This window comes from Octopus bimaculoides, chromosome 3 (assembly GCF_046866305.1).
Source record: "Octopus bimaculoides isolate indiv1 chromosome 3, ASM4686630v1, whole genome shotgun sequence".
Taxonomy (NCBI): domain Eukaryota; kingdom Metazoa; phylum Mollusca; class Cephalopoda; order Octopoda; family Octopodidae; genus Octopus; species Octopus bimaculoides.
In genome coordinates this window covers 163,984,035-164,001,534 of record NC_142930.1, presented here as the reverse complement: position 1 = coordinate 164,001,534, position 17,500 = coordinate 163,984,035, and the positions used below count along the sequence as shown (strand labels likewise).

The window sequence follows — 17,500 nt, the reverse complement described above, 5'->3', positions numbered from 1 at the left end:
TGTGTGTGTGTGTGTGGTTATATATGTATATACATTATATATACATATACATACATACATACATCTGAGTATATATTTTTTGTGTACGAAGAACAACTTGAATATCGGATAAGTGTCTAAACGTATGTGCTCTAGTTCCTTATGTTCTGAGTTCGAATTCCGTTGATTTCATCCCCACTCCCTGGAGTAGATAAAGAAATGTGTCAGCGAAATATCGTTGTCGATTTTATGGATTACCACTGTCCACAAAATTTCCGTTCCTGATCCGATGTTGCGGAATTCCTTCATCTTTACGTTCCGAAATGCACCGCCGAAGAGTTCGAATTCGTCTTTCATTTTTTCGGGGTCGATAAAAGAAGTAGCAGCAGAGCACTGGGGCCGATGTAATCGACAGACTCAAACCTCACAAATTACTGGTATTGTGGCAAAATTTGATGCTATTATTATATCTATCTTTCATATACCAGGGATTTCATTATATAGTATGCGTTTCAATTTCAAATTCCGCCGAGGTCAACTTTGCCTTTCATCATTTCGGGGTCGATTAATCAAGTACCAGTTACGTACTGGGGTCGATGTAATCGACTAGTCCCCTTCCGCCAAGTTTCAGGCCTTGTGTCTAAAGTAGAAAGGATTATTTCGTATGCAATTGTATATTTTGGGCAGTAGGATGTAAGTTGAAGGAAATTTGATCCACATTATAGACCCTCAATCTTCGGCTTTGCTGGAATTAATATAATAAATATCCTGGATTAAATGTTGGATTTAGTATCTATTCCCATAGTTCTATTAAGCGTGGAATCCTTGGGACTTGGTGGGATAATCCAAGATCCCTGTAAATTTTCCAAAATTTCTTCATCATTCGTCTAAAATTAAATTTAAAATTTTCTTCTTTTACTCGTTTCAATCATTGGACAGCGGCCATGCTGGGGCACTGCTTTCAAGGGTTTTAGTGACACAAATCGATCCCTGTATATTTTTTAAAAGTCTTTTATTTATTCCATCGTCTATTTTTGCCATTGCACACATATGTGTGTGTTTAAAAATATATACATATATAAACATATATATATATATATATATATATATATATATATATATACTGTATAAAGGTAACGCGTGTGTTCTGTCGTGATACAAACAATATATGAGTATATGCATATATATGTACATGTGTGTATATACCTTCATCCACATGTACACATAGATACATAACTGGGTACATGTGGATGAATGTATATACACACATGTACATATATATGCATATACTCATATATTGTTTATATATATATATATATATATATATATATATATATATATATGTATGTATGTATGTGTGTATGCGCGACGAGCTTGTTTCAGTTTCCGTCTACCACTTCCATCCAGAAAGACTTGTTCGGGTTAAGGCTATAAATAGAAAACACTTGCTCAAAATACCATGCAGTGGGATTGAACCCCGAACCTTGAGACTAGGAAGCAAATATCTTACCACACAGCCATGCTTACGCCTAAACCCATTCCTATCTCTACCTCTAATGCTTAAGTTTAACATTATTAGTGTCTTCAATTTCATCATTTAATTAAATAAAACTAATGAGAACAACGCAAATAATAATGATTTTTTTGTTAATTTAAAAACATTTCTCCACCGGAATTCTCAAATCAATTAACGTAAAGAGATCAATGTTATAATTAATTACTATAAGGTTGTTAATTTCATAATAAGGGAATGTTCTATATACGACAAATTTAGTTTTGACCAATAGGATGTACGTTCATTTGGTAGACGGAAACTGTGTGGAAGCCTATCGTATAATATATAGACATATGGATAAATATATATATATATATAAATGTATATATATATATATATATATATATATATATATATATATATATATATATATATATATATATATATATATTCCTGTATAATATCTATGTATATGTTTATAGATATGTTTATATATATACACACACACACATATACACAAACGTCCATGTATCCATCCGCCCATACATACATGCATACCTATATATATATATATATATTATATATATATATATATATATATATATATATATATATATGCACACACATATATATGTGCATACATACACGTACACACGCGCGTACGCACACACAAACGCACACACACACACACACACACACACAAACGCATATTTCATCACGCATTCTTTCTTGACTTTTGTAATAAGTTTATTTAATGCTATATATATATATATATATATATACATATATGTATATGCATGTATATATATATATATATGTGTGTGTGTGTGTGTGTGTGTGTGTGTGTGTGTATACATATATGTGTATATGTGTGTGTGTGTGCACCCGTGCGTGTGTTTGTGTGTGCGTGTATGCCTGTACTTGCTTCACGCACCTGCACCACCACTTGACAACTGGTGTTGGTTTGTTTGCGTTCCCTTAAGTTAGCAGTTCGGCAAAAGATACCGGTGGAATAAGTAACAGATTTAAAAAAACAAAAGACAAAGAACAAACAAACAAACAAAAACCAGACAGACCACAAAGATAACATAAATACTAAGGTTGATTTGTTAAAGAAAACCTTTCAAGGTGGTGCCCCAGCATGGCCATAATTTAATGGCTAAAACAAACAAAGGATCACAATATAAACGATATCTGAAGGGAAGAAATCGAGTTAGTGATTTGATAAAATGAGGAAATGCTGGAAAAATGATTAAGAAATAATGTTTTAAGGTTTTCGACTAACGGAGAAATATACAAAAGGAAATACCAGTCATATACTTAGGTTGATTCAGTACAAAAATATACGCCATTGCTGGAGATTCAGTCCCGATGTTTGAAATGGTGATAGTAACTGTCAATTCATAGAATATTTGGTTTTGGGATTCGCTTGTAAGCTGTATATTAAATCTATTTAGGATTTACAGTTATCCCTCGCCACATCGCGGTTCACCCATCGCGGTTCACCCATCGCGGTTTACCTATCGCGGTTTATTATTTAAGCTTACGTCGATTCGTCTGTGGTGTTGTTTTGGGTTTATATTAAAATAAATTTATACACACACACACACACACACACACACACACACACACACATATATATATATAAAATAAATTTATAGAAATTATAAGAATAATAAAAATATATATATATACAGTACAGTACTGTTTCTACTTCGCAGATTTTGACCTATCGCGGGTGATTACTGTAATTAAAGTGATCTTTAATGAAAAGCCCGGTATCGTTGCTGTTTTTATATATGTATGTAAATATACATTTATATATACATATGTAAGTTGTATATGTATATACATACACACCTACATACACACACGCATATATATATATATATATATATATAATATTATATTATATATATATTCTTTTACTTGCTTCATCCAATATTTGACTGCGGCCATGCTGGAGCACCTCCTTAAAGGGTTTTAGTCGAAGAAATTGACCCGAGAATTATTGTTTGTAAGCCTAGTACTTATTCCATCGTTCTCTTTTTTACTAAACCGCTAAGTTATGGGAACGTAAACACACCAGCACCGTGTGTCAAGTGATGGTAGGGGAACAAAAACAGACGCAAACACACACGCACACATACATATATATATATATATATATCTACCACGGGCTTCTTTTAGTTTCCACTCACAAGGCTTTGGTCAGCCCGGGGCTATAGTAGAAGACACTTGCCCAAGGTGACACGCAGTGGCACTGAACCCAGAACCGTGTGGCTGAGAAGCAAACTTCTTACCACACAGCCACGCCTGCGTTTGAAATATAAATATACACTAATTGGGATATGTAAACATTCTAAAAATCTACCATACACATATATTGTATAATATTTATAATTAAGCATACACACACACACAGTACATACATACAAATGCAATATATATATACATATATATATATATATATATATATATTTATATATATAATACAAATAATATGTGAGTATATGCATGTATACGTACATGTATGTACATACCTGCATCTACATGTATTTATAGATACATATCCGGGTACAGGACGTCACAAGAAAACGTGGGCAAAATGAGAAACAGAACATAAACAGAGCACAGAAAACAAACAGGCCACTATATATTGTGTGTGTGTTTGTGTGTGAGCACGGGCCCATCATTTCTAACATAGCATGAGGCCAGAACATTGACAGAAGATAACTATAGTTCAATATATCGATATTAGTACATAAATTGTAATTTATTTGTTTTCGACTCCGGAAGAATGAAAAGCAAAGTTAAAAACCCTTGGTAAGATTTGATACCAGACTATGAAAACCCCGAGTCTAAATAGCGCAAAGTATTTTGTTCGATGGTGCTAACGATTCGGCCAGTCCATCGGCCGGGAAGAAGAGAGAAATAATTCTTTTGTACTCTAGGCACAAGGTCCGAAATTTTGGAGGATGGGGCCAGTTGTTTAGATCGACCTCAGTGCGTAACTGGTACTTAATTTATCGACTCCCGAAAGGATGAAAGGCAAAGTCGACCTCGGTGGAATTTGCGAGAGAAATAATGTTAGCCTAAAGAAATAAAATCTCACAAGTCTTTCTTCTTTAGTTCGTAAGATTGTGTGTGTGTGTGTGTGTGTGTGTGTGTGTGTGTGTGTTAATAAGTGTGTGATGTGTGTTTATTGAGAGATAAAGGAGGAGTAATTTACTTATTATTATTATTATTATTATTATTATCAAGTCGCAGTGGCGGTGGCGCTCCGGTTCGTGGATAGATATATACACAGAGCAAAGCAAGGGAGAGAGGGAGAGAGAGAGAGAGAGAGAGAGAGAGAGAGGGAGGGAGGGAGGTAGGGAGGTCAAGATTTAGAAAGAGAGCAAGAGTGAAAGCGAGCGAGTAAGAGAGAGATAAAGAGAGGGAAAGAGAGGGAAGGAGGATAAAATTGAGAAAGAGGGCAAGAGCGAAAGCGAGCGAGTAAGGGAGAGAGAGAGAGATAAAGAGAGGGATAAAGTTGACGGCGGAGGCGGTGATGGCGGCGGTGGTGGTGGTGGTGGTGGTGGTGGTGGTGGGGTGTATTTCTTTTTTTTTTTTTTTCTATTAGAAGTTCTTGGGCGAAGGTGTAAAACAGACCGCCCCCATTTCTCGATGAACCAGTTACTAAACAGGTAGGTCGGTCTGAATGAACGGGAAAAGTCGGTGGGTCGAAGTTGGCGATGTGTCGGCTGCCTGTCTGTGTGTCCGTCTATCTGTCTATCTGTCCCTCTCTCTTTCTCTCTCTCTCTCTCTCCCTCTATCTTCGGTCTGTGTCTGGCCAGCTGGTACCACTTATATCTGAGTTTGATTTGTCGGCTTCTATCGGCTGCATATCTCCGTTTATCATTTAAGATAAATATATATATATATATATATATATATATATATATATATATATATATATATATATATATATATATATATTGTGGTTGGCTGGTCCTAGAGTGGGGGGCTGGATGTGTCCGAGTGCCGTGAATATCCGAAAACAACAACAACAACAGCGACTACAACAACGGTAGCAGTAGCAACAACATTAATAGTATAACCCAAGGAAAAAAAAATAACAAACAAACAGACAAAGAAGACAACAAAATTAAGTGTAGAAGGAGAGAGGGGAAAAGTATGAGTGAGAAATATAAACCATAGAGAAAAGAACGGCTGACTAACCGTGGGTCTTACTCAATTTGGCATAACTGGTTGTTACATAAATGGTTGGTTACTGAGTGGAGGACGCTTACGTACTCGAAAAAGAGAAACACACACACACACAAAAAAAAAAACAAGGAGGAAAAGAAAAATAACTTTGTGCTTATTTCTGACTGAAAGCAATTCGTTTCATTTCGCCCACCTCTCTCTCTTTTTCTTCATACATATACACATATTCATACAAAATCATACATACACACATATTTATATTTATACATAGTCATACATACGCACACACACAAATATATATATATATATATATATATTTGTGTGTATATATATATATATATATATATATATATATATATATATATATACATAAATACATACATACACAAACAAATATATATATATACATACATAAATACATACATACACAAACAAATATATATATATATACATACATAAATACATACATACACAAACAAATATATATATATATATATTTGTATATATTTATATATATATATATATATATACATACACAAACAAATATATATATATATATATATAAATCCATACATACACAAACAAATATATATATATATATATATATACATACATATACCGTTTTTAATTATTTTCTTTCTTCCTCTTTTTTTCTTTGTTTCTTTTTCTTTCTTTCCTTCTCTCTTTCTATCTTAGTTCCTTTCGCTACCGCCACAGCATGGAGATAGCAGCAGCAACTACAACAGCTACAGCACATACACTGAAGAAACACCACCACAACGACAGGAACAACAACAACAGCGACAACAATGACAAAAGTGTCAGCAAGAGGAAAAAATATTATAATAATAATAATAACAATAGTAATAATAAAAAGAAGTCTTTGAAACTAACCATGCCAACAGTGGTACCAACTTCACCACAGAACCACGACACCATGGCGTCTTTAAAAATGGCATATTCCGGCGGTGTTGGTGACGGGATTTGCAACGGCGTTGAGGATAATAAATACATCGACGATAACGGTGATGATGATGATGATGGTGATGGTGTTAATAAGGATAATGGTGATGATGATGATGATGATGATTGTAATACTTGCGATAGAAATTACGACTGCGATGACAAGGATGTTGTAGTCGGCCGCGTTGGTATTGAGGAAGGCCGTGGTAACGGTGGTGACGATGACGATGATGATGATGGTGATGGTGATGATGGGGATGAGAAGAAGGAGGAGAAAGAGAAGGAGGTGGGGGTGGAGGTGGAGGAGGAGGAGGAGGAGAAAGAGGATAGTTCTCATCGTTGTCATCGTCGGCGTTGCCGTAGTAGTCGTCGTCGTCGTCGTCGATGCCTCCATGAGAATTACAAAAACGGTGCTTCCGCTTATAATAAGATCGGCGACGTGAGCATGAACAACACCACCACCAACAACAACAACAGCAATAAAAACGCCTCCTACAACAACGACAAAGACGACGACGGCGAAGAAGACGATGATGATGATGTTGTTAATGATGTGGACGTTGGTAAAAACGATGATGACGATGATGTTGACGTTGATGTTGATGTCGACAACATGAGCACCGGCCGAGGTGAGGAGGAAGACGATGTCGGGGACGGAAATAACTTGGACGAGTTCAGAGTTTCTTCTAAAGATGTACGTTTGTGTTCGGGTGTCTACGCACCCTCCGAGGATTCCAGTTGTTCCGAAACAGCCGCTCCTGCTATGGTGACGGCTCTGGATTCTTCTGCTACAAGCCTTGACCAAATTCTTCCCGTCGCTGCCACCGGCGTCGAATTTCCTGAACCAGTTGCTCAACAGGAACCACCGCCACAGCACAAGCACGACTACCACCACTACCAACACCAACACAAACATCAACAACAACAACAACAGCACCATCATCAGCAGCATCATCATCACCACCACCACCACCATCACCACCAGGAAAACCGCTATCAGCAGCGCCAGCAATATTTGCCACAACAACAGCAACACCAGCGGAAAGCGAAGCTGCGACAGATCTCACCCCCGCAACCACCAACACAACCCCCGCCGCCACCACCGCCGCTACCGCCACCGCTGTCACCGCCACTGCCACCACCGCAACAACAACAACAACAACAACAACAACAACAGCCACTACTACTGTTACGTCACAAACCCCATAAACAAAAACAACAGCAACAACATCAGCAATATTATCGACAACAAAGCAAACACGAACTACAACAACAGCAGCAGCAGCCGCAGCAGCAACAACTTCCTCAGCACCATCATCGCATTCAGCAGTACGGTGCAGCGGGGGTGTCTCGGAGGGACAAGGATAGTCCCATAGTTCCCAGTACCAGCAACAACAACAACAACAACAACAGCAACAGCAGCAACAACAGCTGTGGTATTACCAGCAGCGAACTCAGCAACAACAACGACCGCAGCAGTTGTACGACCAACAGCGACAGTCGGGAGAGCTGCAGCTGTAACCACGCCAATAATAATAATAATAATAATAATAATAATAATAATAATAATAATAATAGAAGTGGTAGTTGTTGTTATATTGCGGCAGGGAACAACAGCAGCAAAAACAGCAGCAACAATAGGAACAACACTATCTACGGCAACAAGAATAATAAGAAGAAGAATAACATTTGCTGCAAATCTTCCACCGCCGCCATTTCAAGTGGTATAGGAGGAAGTAAATATGGCAACATTGCTGTTGCGGATACAGCAGCAACAACAGCGTCCACGACAGCAGCAGTAACAGTAACAACAACCTCAGCAACAACAACAACAACGTCGATAGGAATGAGAGCGTCGGTGACAACAGCGATGACAACAAACGCGAGATCGGTTCCGATGATAACTATAGCGTTACCGTCGTCGCCAACTTCGACATCGTCGACAGCGATAACAACATCAGGCAGCCATGTTAACGTCGGTAATAATATTAATAATACTAATGAGAATTGTACCAATCAGAGCGGCGATGTCGACATTATTATGGTCACGACGGGGGTCAACCAAAGACGTCAACAACAAGAGATCTCCAACATGGATACGTCTATCTTAACGGACATTGGACACAGATACAATAACAACAACAATAGCGAGAACAATAGCAGCGGTACCAACAACAACAGCAAGTACAACAATCATAATAACAGCCACAAACATAGCGTGAAAAACAAGAGACCAGCACCAAACAGTTGCGCGTTGTCCTCCTCTTCTTCCTCTTCTTCTTCGTCTCCTAGCTCCGCCTTCCTATCATTCCCAGCCTCCTCCTCCTCCTCCGCCGCTTCCTCCTGTGTCTCCGCGTTCATGCCTTCTCCTTCTTCCAACCCTGTCATCTCCTCCTCCTCCTCCTCCTCTTCTTCTACTTCCTCCTCCTCCTCCTCTCCTCCTTCTTCGTTCTCGTCGTTGTTAATGAGCGTCAACAATATCAGCAGCAGCAGCGGCGGCGTCGGGGGCAGGGGTGGGGGCGGCGGTAGCGGCGATGGTGGTGGTGGTGGCGGCGATCACGACAGTGGTGACGAAGGTAGCAGGGGGAGTGGCGGTATGAGAGACGATCATAGCTGCGGTGACGGTGGCGGCGGCGTCGGTGGTAGTAGTAGGAGTTGTTGTAGTAGCAGTGGTGGAGTCGGTTGTGACAGCGACGGCGGCGACGTCGGCTGGGGTGGCAGTTACGACGGTCGTACTATTACTGGTGGTGTTAGCGACGGAGGTAGCTGCAAGGGTAATAGTGGGAGTGACGGTCGTGACGGAGGAGGCGCTGCCGGCGGCGGAGTTAGTGGTAGTGGTAATAGTTACATCGACAACTGTGGTAGCAGCAACAACAAGGGCTGTAGTAGCAGCAGGAGTCGCCATAGGAGTGGAAGTATGAGTATCGGCAACGAAAGAGGCAGAGGCAATAACAAAAGCAGCAGTGGTTGCAGTAGTAGTAGTGGTAGTGGCAGTGGTTGCAGTAGTAGTAGTAGTAGTGGCAGTGGTAGCAGTGGTAGTGTGATCGGTAGTATGGCTTTCAGCAGTAGTAGGCCGACCACGGTACCTTTCGCTTCGTCTACCACGCTGAGCGCCGACAAAGCCACATCGGCGACAGTCGGCACGTCGTTCTCTTTCTCTCCTCCTCCTCATCCTCCTGCTTCGTCTTCTTCTTCTCCTCCTCCTCCTCCTCCTACCCCGTCCTCGTCTCCTTTCTCGTCCCTACCGCCATCCGCCACCACCACCACCACCTCCTCCACTATCACAACCACGACCACCACGACGACGACCACAGCAGCAACAGCAGCAGCAGCAAGTGCTACTGCTGTCGCGGCTGCAAGTGCCTCATCAGCAGCATTTCCCGCGTTCTCCTCCTCCTCCTTCTCCACCCCGAACGCCACCACCACCACCACCACCACCATCACCACCACAGCCTCCACCCTCTCGGCCGCCGCCATCTCCTCTTCTTCTGTTTCCTCCTCCTCCCCGTCTCCCCTCTCGCTGTCCCATTTTCACTCGCATTCTTTCGGCTCGTCCGCCGCAATCGCCGCCGCTGTCACTCCGGCTGCAACCATGGTGACCAGCTACCCGGCCGTCACGCGACCGTCTTTCCTAATATCAGACATATTGTCCGGAAATACTAGCGGTTCGTCGCTGAACAGCACCACCAACAACAACAACAACAGTAACAACAACACCGGAAACAACAACAACACCGGAAACAACAATAACAACAACAACAACAACAGTACAATCAGAACACCGAAAGCACACCACCACCACCATCATCACCATCATCATCATCACAACAGCCATCATCACACCAACAGCAACAACAACAATAATAACAACAGTAGTAGCAGTAGTAGTATTAGTAACATCAATGACAGTAACAGCAATAGTAGTCATAGTAGTAGTAGTAGTAATAGTAGTAGTCATAGCAACAACAACAACAACACCAACAACAGTGACAGTGTCCCGATTGGTATAGACAAATACACAAGTTTAGCTCATCATTTACATCTTACGGCAACACATCAACATCCGGTTGAGTATTCCTCGGTTGTTTTTGGAGGGGAACAACCTTCTCCGGAAAATGTCCTGGTCAAGCATGCGTTTGCGGCCAGGGACACGCTGGACACGAGCAAAGTGGTGGGGAAGTTGCTGCCCGTGGATGATACCGATATGACACACATTGAGCACTTAGGGTCTTTCCAGAAAGAAGGTGAGTGGGAAACATTTAGAAAAAAAAAAAAAAGGGAAAAGAAAGAAAAGGAAAAAAAATTGAAAATTGAAAGAAAAAAATTGAATGTAAATATATGTAATATTTCTAAGGAAAAAAAAAACACGAGATGTATTCCAAAAAGCGGGAAAAAAAATTGAAGAAAAAAAAAAGAATCAAATGTTTTTATTCTTCTAAGTTTCCATTCTTTGTTATTCTGTTCTGCTTCTTTACAATTTGCGCATATATATATATATATATATATATATATATATATATATATATATATATATATATATATATATATATATATATTTATATATATATATATATATATATATATATATATATATATATATATATATATATATTTATGTATATATATATATATATATATATATATATATATATATATATATATATATATATGCGTGTATATATATATATGATATATATATATATATAAATATATATATATATATATATATATATATATATATATATATATATATATATACCATATATATATATATATATATATATATATATATATATATATGATATATATATCATTCATATATATATATATATATATATATGCATATATGTATATATATATATATATATATATATATATATATATATATATATATATATATATATATATATACAAATGTATATGTATGTATATACATATATACACACATGTATACATATATGCACATATGTATACATTTATGAATATATACTTATATATATGTATATATATGCATATATATATATATATATATGTATAAATTTATCTAGTAATGAATACATTTATGTATGTATATATATATATATATATATATATATATATATATATATAATTTGAATCTATGTATGTATGTAAATTCATTTTATGTCTTACTTTTGTCTCTGACTACATTCATTAATGTTGTAATTAATTGTATTCGTTATTCAATGTTGCTGACATTGTATTTCTCGTTGTCGTCCGCCTAGTTATAATTGTTGCTGATAATATCGATATTGTTTTTTTTTGTTTTTGTTTATCACTACAACTCCCATTGCTACGCCACCACCGCCACCGCCCTCACCAACATGACCGTCTAAAGCGGTTAGTGTTTCGATCTTGTAAAACATGAAACCCGACCATTAAGGGTCTTTCCAGCTGTGATCATGTTGTCAATGCTTCAATCGTTCTTTTTTCTCAGAACATGCGAAAAAGAAAGAAAAAAAGCTTGTTATCCGGGACTTAACAACATTATCCAATATGTCCGTCAGAAACAGGACCTTTCTCTGTACGTGTGTATGTTTCTTGTGTGCGCTTGTGAAAGGGAGCGTGTGTACGTGTCTATCTATCTATCTATCTATCTATCTATCTATCTATCTATCTATCTATCTATTTATCTATCTATCTATATGTCTGTCAATCTATCTATCTATTTATCTATCTATCTGTCTGTCTATATATTTATCTATAGTTGAAAAAAGAGAGATTTATACAAATCAAATTTTTATATATAATAAAGATAGAGGTGGAAATAGCAATGTATATATAAAGCCATGTGTTTACAAACACTCATATATATATATATATATATATATATATATATATATATATATATAGATAGATAGATAGATAGATAGATAGATAGATAGATAGATAGATAGATAGATAGATAGATATACACAACACATTTATACATATATACGTGTATGTATATGGATTATATAGAGTGAGCCAAAAGTTACGCCCGAATGTATTTGACATTTTATTTATTTTGTTATTATCATTTCATTTTGTTCATTGTCTACAAGTACATGTATTGTCAATATTCTACTTAATTTGTTCAATTTTTGAGAAGAATTGAAGCATATCTTTGACAATTCCGGAGAGTATTGAACTTACTTTGTGCTTCACCTTTAGCTCACACACTATATATATATATATATATGTATATACACGTATGTATATATATATATATATATATATATATATATATATATATATATATATATATATATATATATATATATATATATATATATATATGTATATATGTATATATATGTATGTATATCTATCTATCTATCTATCTATCTATCTATCTATCTATCTATCTACATATATATACATATATATATATATAAAATTAGATATTTTATTACAAACAATGAGTTGTTGTTTTAGTAAAGAATTGACACTCTGAGTAAGCAATTTGAGTTCTTCAATTTCTAAGATGCTTAACCATACACACACACACACACACACACACACACACACACACACACACACACACACACATATATATATATATATATATATATAGCTACGTTGTTGAATGTCTCCAGCTGTAGGAAAGGTGTGTACTTTGAAGGAGATTCAGGCTTATTTGCTTTCAGTTGCGACTGAGTTGAGAGCCATCTCTTCCCTTTGAAACAACGTTTTATCAACATAATCCAATGAGATGGATTATAGTAGGATACGGTAAGCTTGAGAAGACCACAGGATTGGAGTAAGTTACATGATTTGTCATTGTTATTCATGATTATATCAATGAAATACAAATTATATATTTAGGGAAATTCATCTGCCGATAGAAACCCCTTTCCGTTTAAAATATGGTTTTAGTGTTTGATCTATGAACACAACCCCAAATAACGAAAACATTACTGTTAAATAAAGAAAGACAGGGGTTATTATAAGATTATTATAAGGCGCTGCAGATCGATGGTGGGACAACATTCATTGCGTTGTGTCTTCCGGTTCTGTGTAATGAGTTCAAACTTTACCGAGTTCGGCTTTCGTTATCATCTTTCTGAGGTCGACAAAATAAAGTACCGATCAAATGCTAACCGTTTTCTCCCTGTGATCTTGCGTTGAAATTATTATTATTATTATTATTATTATTATTGTTATTACTAATTGTTGATACTGACGCACGCGCACAACTTTGAGGTGTTTTAAGGGTCACGGATGTTTAGATTCACCGCAGTATATGACTGGTACAGTCTTTCCTTTATTCGTGAACAATACAAGTCAAAGCTGACCCCTACTGAGATTTGAACTTAGTACGCAAAGGGACGTAACTTAAATACTAAAAATTATTTTTGTCTGCCGCTTAACCACTTTCGCAGTCCATTCATTGTGCGAGCAATCATTATATTATTGTTAAAAAGTTGGAGCTCGCCGAGTTGGCGGAATCGTTAGCGCAGTGGACAAAACGTTTAGCGGTATTTCCTTTAAAGACCTTTGCGCTCTGAGTTCAAATTCCGTCGAAATTGATTTAACCTTTCATTGTTTCGAGGTCGATAAAACAAGTACCAGTCAAGTACCGAGGTCGATGTAATCGAATTGCTCCCATCCCTCAACTATAATTATAAAGCTGCGGCTCTTTCCATCCCGAATGCAGACCGCGCCGAGGTCAGCTTAATGTTTTACCCTTCTGGGACCGATAATGAAAGACGTTTGCCAAATACTGAGGTCGATTTAAACATACAAAATCCCACTCCACTTCCGAAACGTGTGTCCTTGTGTATATGTTTAGAAACCAATGCTAGAAAGACGGTGGGGATACAGACATGATAAGGTACACAATAAAATAGGGTGCCGGATAAAACAGCAAATGTTATTTAGTTATGCCCCTTTACATTCTCCGTTCACAAATCGGTAAGGTAGACTTGGCATTTCATTTCTTCTGAGTCGATAAGATAATGTACTAATAAAGAAGTGAGGTCGATGTGATCGATATATGAACTGCCCCCCTCTGCCCCTCCGCTCGTAATTTTTGACTTATTTTAGAAATATACGCTTTTATCAAAAATTTTAAAAACTTCCTGGGAAACAGAAATGATACACAGAACCATATAGTCCTGGAATTGAGAATGTTAAGCACCTGATAGGTAAAGACTGAGGCCGGTTTAACCGATTATTCCAACGCTTCAATAATAACAATTAATACTAACTAATAATAATAATGCCTTCAAATAAGGTTAGCAATTTTAAGTGAAGGGGGAAGTCGATTAGTACATGTTTTATCGACCCCGAAAGAATGAAAGACAAAGTCGACCTCGGCGGCATTTGTCCAAAGCCGCGGAAGAAATGCTGCCAAACTGTTTGTCCGATGCGCTTACAATCCTGCCAGGTTCGCCGCCATAATAATAATAATAATAATAATAATAATAATAATAATAATAATAATAATGAAAATAATTATAACAATAATAATAATAATAATAATAATAATAATAATAATAATAATAATAATAATAATAATAATGATAATAATAATAATAATAATAATAATAATAATAATAATAATAATATAAAGGATTATTAATTTGCTTATATACATCAGTTTTCTTCAAAAATATGCGATGCTTATTTAACTAATGGTTAAGTGGAATAGTTTTAGAATCATTATTTAGTAGTCATTAACGAGAGATATAATTAATCAAATGTAGACGGGATAAGATTATTGTAATTTATAACTGAGACGAAAAGACAATATTCGGGGGAAGTGAATTAATGGAGTCAATATTTCTCAGTGACAATACATTTTAATTTCGGGTCAGGTTACAAGATATGAGGTAGGTGAGATTTTTGATAGGGATTGCCAATATGAAGCACAAATATGGGCCACAATGGTCGGGAATTAAATCAACTGTAGGGAAATGGGTACATTGCTGGTAATTTGTTTTCTCAAATTCTTAAGGAATGAAATGCAAAATTAAGCTAATTCAGGGGCAGATGAAACTATGAAAGCCATTTTGAACTGTCTTTATATATTTTCCACCATTCATACGTGCCGTAATGACAGCACCTTCATATATATGTGTGTGTGTGTGCGTGTGTGCGTGTGTGTATATATGTATGTATGTATGTATGTAAATATATAAGTATATATATATATATATATGTGTGTGTGTGTGTGTGTGTGTGTGTGTGTGTGTATTTAGATAATCCTATCAGGTGGTGCTATTAAGTTAGGCATGGCCTGGACCAATCTTTGGTCGAAACATATCTAAGTTTATGTATGTATATATATATATATATGTCTGTGTGTGTGTGTGTGTGTGTGCGTCTGTGCGCGCGCGCGTGTATACCTATGTATATATATGTACGTTATAATTGTATGTATATATAGATATTCGTATATGTATATATGTATTTTCAAATACATATACATGCATGTGTATACCCTATGCATATATGTACATACATGAATATATGTATTATCTATAACACACGCGCGCGCGCGCACAACACGTAATCAAATTATATATACATATGTAATTTGAACCAGTCAGTGTACATGCTAATGTAATAAGAAAAAATAAGTACTTTATACTCTGCAAGAAGGAAAAATCAACGCAACAATGAAGTGTGTGTGTGTGTGTGTGTGTGTGTGTGTGTGCGTGTGTGTGTGCATACGCTTTTTCTTTTATCGCCTAAATTATTAGACGTAGCGAAAAATTCCGAGTAGCGGCCAAATCATTCACTTATTACTTTTTCAGGTACAAATCAACTTCACTACCTGTGTAGCACAATTAACACTCGTTTGTACAAGTGTAGAATTGATGTATATTTATTTATACAAAGAATCATACACACACACACCCACGCACCCACAGCAAACACGTTTCTGACAAGACATTCATAACGCCTGTAATTTGAAGAGCTTATGTAATAAAACAAAGCATATATACATATATATATATATATATATATATATATATATGCATATATATATATATATATACATACATATATATATATATATATATATATATGTATATATATATATATATATATATATATATATATATATATATACATATATATATATACATATATATATACATATATATACGTGTATATATATACACATATATACACACACATATATATATATAGCGTGCTCTTAAGTAAAGTTGAAGTTGAATGGGACTTCAAACGTTTAGTAAATACTTGCTTCTTATTAAAGAATCTTAAAATAATAGCATTACTTCTACATTTATGCTAATAGACTGCTTTCTGTTTCTTCTGTATTTTATTTGTAACTTTATAAATGCAGGAATATATATGTGGATGCACGTGTATACATTAAGCCTATATATGTGTGTGTGTGTATATAGACATATAAGTGTGTGTGTACATACATATGTATATGAATATATATATACATATATATATATATATATATATATATATATATATATATATATATATATATATATATATATATATAGACACAAGATGTGATCTATTTCTAGCACATTAATTGTCTATGTTAGTGGTCAATGTCATCTTTTAAATATATATATATATATATATATATATATATATATATTATATTATATTATATTATATTATATTATATAAAACGTATACATATTATACCTCGCATATGAATATGCAATCTGCAATAAATTATAAATATTTAAGAGAGAGTTTGGGAGGAAAAAGAAAAAGGTTAAAATAAATAATAAATAAGAAAAAAAAAGCGCTCATTTTAGACGGTTCTTCGTCAGTTCCGACTGTTTTTGACAAATAATTTGATCCGAGGTCGTGTGTTGACATTAAAATCACCCTTTCCACAACTTC

The 17,500-nt window shown here is 35.9% G+C and overlaps 1 protein-coding gene across 1 annotated transcript in view; it reads left to right on the top strand.

Moving 5' to 3' along the window:
* Positions 1-17,500, top strand: part of LOC106881284 (uncharacterized) — a 120,616-nt gene that overhangs the window by 3,578 nt on the left and 99,538 nt on the right. The window contains exon 2 of the mRNA XM_089349953.1: positions 6,383-10,893. Within this exon, the coding sequence (XP_089206079.1) occupies positions 6,383-10,893 (4,511 nt within the window). The remainder of the gene's footprint in view (positions 1-6,382; positions 10,894-17,500) is intronic.